General features: G+C 51.6%; 1 gene segment (V, D, J or C); it reads right to left on the bottom strand.

The window, feature by feature from the left end:
* Positions 1 to 4530: 4530 nt before the first annotated feature.
* On the bottom strand, positions 4531 to 4941 carry LOC125629895 (Ig heavy chain V region 914-like). The segment is given in 2 exon segments: positions 4531 to 4832; positions 4911 to 4941. Coding segments are annotated over 2 exon segments (333 nt in total).
* Between the last annotated feature and the right edge of the window lie 1609 nt (positions 4942 to 6550).

Below are 6550 nucleotides of genomic sequence, written 5' to 3'. Positions count from 1 at the left end.
TTAATTTCATGGTGGAAGGAATCATCCTGGAGCCCCAGAACCAACTGCTCTTTCGGAAACATATCTGGGTCTGGAACTTGTCGAGGGTCTCGCCCCTCCACTTTGCTCATTCTCTCCTGGATCTCATATGCATATGCCCAGACAGTTTCACCAGGCTCCTGCTTGCTCTCAAATAACTCCTTTCTTCTGGTTCCAATAGGTACCTTTGTGACAGATTAAGTTACCAATCTGCATGAGGTGTCAGGTGATCAGGCTGAGGCCGCAGAATCGTTAGGGGAGGAGATGACTGAGGACACCAAGTGACTGAGTTTAAAGCTTTATTCATAAAATAAAGTTAAATAACAGCGGAGAGTGCTGAGGGTTCCCCACGTCACTCAGAGGAAGGAAAAGCGTTAATGCCCCAGCCCTAATCCACTTTCATACTCACATATCCACTACCCAAGGCTGGTCAAGCCCGGGTGTAACGTACGAAGAAGCGGGAGGAGATGTGGACGGGAATTCTGTCCTGTACGCAGGTCGTCCAGGGTCTGCTGTTGATTTCCGACTTACTTCAGCTCTCGGGAAGGTTTTAAGTCCTGGGTTCTTCTGGGGGCATTTTGTCCGGGGACCTTTGTCCACCGTGCTCTTTGTATCAGTCCAAACCGGCCTTCTGAGGCTTCCTTGGCTTCCCCAAAACACATCGGCTTCAGGGTTGTTATGTTCCCATTCGCTGACCTTTACCTTCTCACTAGTTTTCTCAATCCCCTGCAGTCTTGTTCAGTTTACTGCTCTGTTCTCACAGCTGGTTGGGGTTTTAATCCAGGCCCCTGTCTTTCTTGGCATCAGAGAGTCTGCTTGGGTGCATTGGCCTTGGGCAGCTGGAGTCAGCTTCTTTTCTTCGCACCTAGCTGGATCGTTGAGTTAACACATTCCTTTCTCCCTTCCTCCCCTTTTGGCCTCTCACAACCTGCAAAGGAATCTTTCACTCCACACTCACGCCTTCAACCCCTCCCAAAATGAATATGCCTATATAGGCGGCAGCGATATACAAGGCTGGTGCTTACCCAGGAGACCTCATGGGGGGCAATTTTATTGTGCCTGGGACATTCCCATGAGGCTATTTTATTGTGACTGTGACACCTTGTCTCCGTACACTTCCAGGAGGAGTTCAAATACCTTTTCCACTTCTTTCTTGTCTGCCATTGCCAGGAGCTTAACTGTGGCCTTGGCCGTGGCCCTTGAAGTGTTCCTCTATGAAGTCCATATTATCCTCTTCAGGTACTCTTAGCACACATGGACTTGCCTTCACAGACTTGACTCACTCCTCTACTGTAATGTCTCCTGGTCTTGTTGGGAAGCCACCAAACTCTGTGACTTTCTGCTCCCATAGGACATAAATAGTAGGGGGTTTCTGAGCTTCTGCTGCCTGATGGTCTATTACTGCCTTAGCCAGTGAAAAGGCTTCTCTCTGTTCTCTTCTAGCTTGTTGTAATGCCTCAGCTTGGTCTGATCATCTGTGCACAAGTTCAGCAAAGTGGGCCCATAGTTCTTCAATTCCAGCCATAGTCGGGTTCTTGACCAGGCCTGGACAGTGCTGTCAGAACTCAACCAGGAAACCAGTGGGGTGGACCCTGTGGATAGGATCCTGTTCGTGATCCCAATTATGTAAGTGAGGGAATGGTCCAGCTACTGTGAGGAACTTTCCTGGCTTATACACTACCCTGGTGAAATGGGCTAGCGAAAGGATTTGAGTCCTCACTCCAACTATCTTTATCCCCTTAGCTCGGCCCCACTCTGATGGACCCAGGCAATTCCAGTTCGGAAAGAGGATGGGACCCCCCCCTTGCCCAGTTTACAATCTGAGTGTAAATGGGAAGTGGAGTGGGAATGGAAATATAAACAGGAATATAAATATCAACCATGCATAATAATCTTCCTTCACTGTAGCCTTAATCCTCCTCAACTCTCCCCTAAAGAAAAACACCCAGAGACGCTGCTCTTGGCACACGAATGTCAGGGAGGCTTCACTTGAAAACTTAACTCTGTCCTCAGACTCCCCGCCCCGCCAGCTACTCCCACCTGCACCCACAGGCGGGTCCCCAGACCTGCTCCAAAGCACGAGCCAGGCTTGCTCAGATCACGTTCTTAGTGTCATGGATCATTTCAATGTAGCCGGTCACTGCCGGGAAGGGAAAGGGGCTTGCCTCCCAAATCCCTCCCAGCGCCATGGGAAATCTTCTGCCTCCATCGGGGGCCCAGCCCAATGGATACCTGAGACAAGACTTCCCGCCTCCCCCCACCGGACACTGGCCCCCCTGACCGGACACTGCATGGCCCTTATGCTTGTGGTACCGGGCTCCAGAGCTGAGTCCCCCCAATCCCCAATATCAGGTCAAAAAAGCCAGACCCTCAGTTCCCATGCGAGGAAATACAGTCCCTGCAGGGAGCTGTTCATTCCTCCCAGGGTCCGAAAGTGTCAGGAGGACCCCAGCGCCCGGCGCTGCACAGACACACAGGACGGGACACTCTGACTCCTGCAGCCGGAGCCCTGGGGCGAGTCAATCCGATCACTGACAGCAGGAGTGTGTGTCTCTTGTAAAGCGGGGCATGCAAATGAGGGAGACAGTTTCCTGTTTAAATATCTGCCTCCCTCTGCCCAGGCTGCACCCGGAGACACAATCCGCAGCCCCCTGGGTCGGTGCAGTCACCAGCCAGTCCCCTGAGAACTTTCCCCTCCAGCACCCGGGAAAATGGGATTTTTGCTCCTTGTCATTGTCGCTGTAGCAGCTTTGGAAGGTATTTTCCTCCTCTGAAGACCTGGCGGAGTTAGGAGAATATTGTGTTCTCGCTGTTCTTATACCGACATTAATGGCCTGTCTTTATTCCCAGGTGTCCGGTCCCAGACGCTGGTGGAGTCCGGAGGGGGTGTGAAGAAGCCCGGAGACTCTCTCCGCCTCTCCTGCAAAGCCTCCGGGTTCACCTTCAGCAGCGCCTACATGCACTGGGTCCGCCAGGCTCCCGGGAAGGGGCTGGAGTGGGTCGCTTATATAAGATACGATGGGAGTAGTACATACTACCTCGATGCAGTGAAAGGGCGATTCACCATCTCCAGGGATAACGCCAAGAGTGAGCTGTATCTGCAAATGACCGGCCTGAAGCCCGAGGACACCGCCCGCTATTACTGTGCGGGAGACACAGTGAAACGAAACCGGTTTGTGATCGTGCAAAAACCCAGGCTGCGGAATCGCCCTTCTCCCGGCGGCCGCGCGGGGGCAGCAGCGACACCCCCCGCTTCGGGCTCGGGCAGGAGACCCGGCACCCGGGGGAACGGGACACAAACCTCCCGCCAGTTTAACCCTTCCGTTCCCGGACTCTGAATGGCCCATTTCCCTACCCCAGAGATGGAGGGCGGGGTGTGGAAATGGGCCATGCAGGGTGCGGGCGGGGCTGGGGGGCAGAGATCACCCGGCGCCGGAATAAACCCCGCTCCGCTGAGCCTGGGGATGGGGCACCGCCGGGACTTTCCAAGGAGACTCGAGCATTTTTTCCATCCATTTGACAGCTGGAAATCACAGCCCCGGTGTAAACGGTGCAGCTCAGGATCCTGCCCACAATAAAGTGCCCCCATGTCACAGAGTCACCATGGAGATAAAAGGCCCCACCCCTCAGCCCCGATGGCCTCACTCAGCCCAGCGCTGGCCCGCAGGGCATTGGGGACAGTCAGGGGGCTTAGGGCTGGGGACAGGGACACGGTGGGATTTCATGGGGTCGCTCAGGGGGAGGCGGCTGCCGAGGGAGAAGCAGAGGCCCGTGCGGGGCACGAGGGTCACAGAGCGCAGCTCCCACTGAGTGAGATTCACCATCTCCAGAGACAGTCCCAACAACCTGCTGCATCTGAAAATGATGCATCTTTACACTGGTGCCTGTTGTAGATCCTAGGTGGGGAAGAGAAATTTGATCATGGGCTCTTCAGTCTGGCAGACAAAGGTACAATAGGATCCGATGCTGGAAGCTGAAGCTAGACAATGTCCAGCTGGAAAGAAGGTGATTTTTTAAAAAGACATTGAGGTGATTTAACCATTGGAACAACTGATCAAGAGTCATGGTGGATTCTCCGTCACGAGCAACTATCATCTCTATGATTCTGTGTCTTTTAGAAAATAAAGAAATGCAAAATCCATCAAGGGAGATTTAGGTTAGATATGAGGTGTGGGGGAGAAGTTTTTAAGGATAAGCATATCTAACTATCCGCATTGGAACCGGTTACCTAGGCAGGTTGTGAAATCCCCATCACTGGAGGTTTTTAAGAACAGATGAAGAGCCAGGGGTGGTAGAGGTATATCTAATCCTGCCTCAGTGCAGGGGGGTTGGCTCATTGACCTCTTGAAGTCCCTCTTCCAGCCCTACCTTTCTAGGATTCTCTGAATTTCTTGTACTCTGTGACTGAAGCAGAAGACAGTCAGAGTATTTCACTTTCTTTAGTGACTTTCTCCAGTGCAGGATCCCATTAGAGTATTCGTAGTGAAGTGAATCACTGTGGGATCCCATATCTCAAGCACAAGGATACACACTGTCATCCTCAGGTTTCAGGCTGCTGATGTGCAAATGCACCAGGTTACCTGAGGCATCTCTGGAGATGGTGAATTGCCCTTTCCCTGAGTCCAGGTAATATGGGGTACCTGCACTGTCTACACTGGAGACCCACTCCAGTCCCTTCCCAGGAACATGACGGATCCGATCCAGCCACTTGCTACTGATGAAGAAGCCGGAGGCCTTGCAGGAGAGGCGGAGAGAGTCTCCAGGCTTTTTCACATCCCTTCCGCACTCCACCAGCTGGACCTTTGACAGAGCTCCTAGGGGGGGAAAGGTATCATGAATCACAACTGGAATTTTCAAAGGGTACAGTCAAGGGGAATTAGATACCCCATTACCTAAGTCCCCTTCAAAAATGTCAATCAACATTCCGACAAGCAAAGGTGCAGAGCTATTAAATGACTTAGGCAGGGCATTAAGGATATGCATTTGCATATATATATATATATATATATATATATATATATATATATGCCATGTTTGAGCTCTAGCCCTCAAGCTATTTTAGGTATTCATATTGTCCCCATTACTGTAGTGTTTGAACATTTAGGGCAGGGGTGGGCAAACTTCTTGGCCCAAGGGCCACATTGGAGGACCGGGTAGGGAGGGCTGTTCCTCCCCAAACAGCCCGGCCCCCACCCCCTATCCACCTCCTCCCACTTCCCACCCCCTGACTGCCCCCCTCAGAACCAGTGACCCATCCAACTCCCCCCCGCTCCTTCTCCCCTGACTGCCCCGAAGCCTATCCACCCCACCAGCACCCTCTGACAGGCCTCCTGGGACTCCCACCCCTTATCCAATCCCCCCTGCTCGCTGTCCCCCGACTGCCCCCTGGAACCCTCTGCCCCTTATCCAACCCACTGGCTCCCAGCGCCCTAACTCCGCCGCTCAGAGCGGCAGAAGCTCGCAGCCACGCTGCCCATGCTGCCCAGCAGGAGCGGAGGGCCAGAGCACTTGCGGTGCAGAGCACTGAGGCTGCCGGGGAGAGCGGACAGTGGGGGAGGGGCCGAGGGCTAGCCTCCCTGGCCGGGAGCTCAGGGGCCAGATATAGCCCACAGGCTGTAATTTGCTAACCTCTGATTTAGGGTAACAAGAAAACATTTTACAAATACATTAGAAGCAAGAGGAAGATGAAGGACAGGGAAGGACCACTGCTCAATGAGGACGGAAACACAGTCACAAGACAATGCAGCAATTGCCCAAGTATTAAATGCCATTTTTGTTTAGGTTTTCTCCAAAGAGGTTAGCAGTTATCAGAGGACTAACAGTGAACATCAGTGTAAATGGGGTAGGATCTGAGTCTAAAATAGGGAAACAACAAGTTAAGAATTACTGAGACAAGTTAGACGTCCTCAAGTCAGCAGGGCCAGATGAAATACACCAGAGAATACTTAAGGGACTGGCCAAAGAGATCTTAGCGATTAAAGAATATTTTTGAGAACTCTCAGAGGATAGGAGAGATCCCAGAGGACTGGAAGAGGGCAAGTGGTACCTATCAATAAAAAGCAGAATAAGGGCAACCCAGGAATTATAAACCACTCAACTTAACTTCTGTACCTGGAAGGAATGGAGCAAATAATCAATTTGCAAGCACCTGGAAGATAAGGTGACAACTAACAGTCAACATGGATTTGTAAAGAACAAATCACATCAAACCCACCTCATATCCTCCTTTGACAGGGTAACAAGACGAGGGGATGGGGGCGGGGACAAGAACAGTAGATGTGGTATATCTCATCTTTAGTCAGACATTTCATACAGTCTCAGATCGCCTTCTCATAAGCAAACCAGGGAAATATAGACTGATGAACCTATTATAAGGTCAGTGCACAACTCGTTAGAAAATGTTCTCAGATAGTAGTTATCAATGATTCACAGTCAAGCTGGAAGGGAATATTGAGTGGGGTCCCACAGGTGTCTGTCCTGGGTCCACTTCTATTCAATAGCCCCATAAATGACTTGGATAATGGCAGAGAGA

This window comes from Caretta caretta, chromosome 13, assembly GCF_965140235.1.
Source record: "Caretta caretta isolate rCarCar2 chromosome 13, rCarCar1.hap1, whole genome shotgun sequence".
Lineage (NCBI taxonomy): Eukaryota > Metazoa > Chordata > Testudines > Cheloniidae > Caretta > Caretta caretta.
This window is presented reverse-complemented; position numbering and strand designations above follow the sequence as displayed.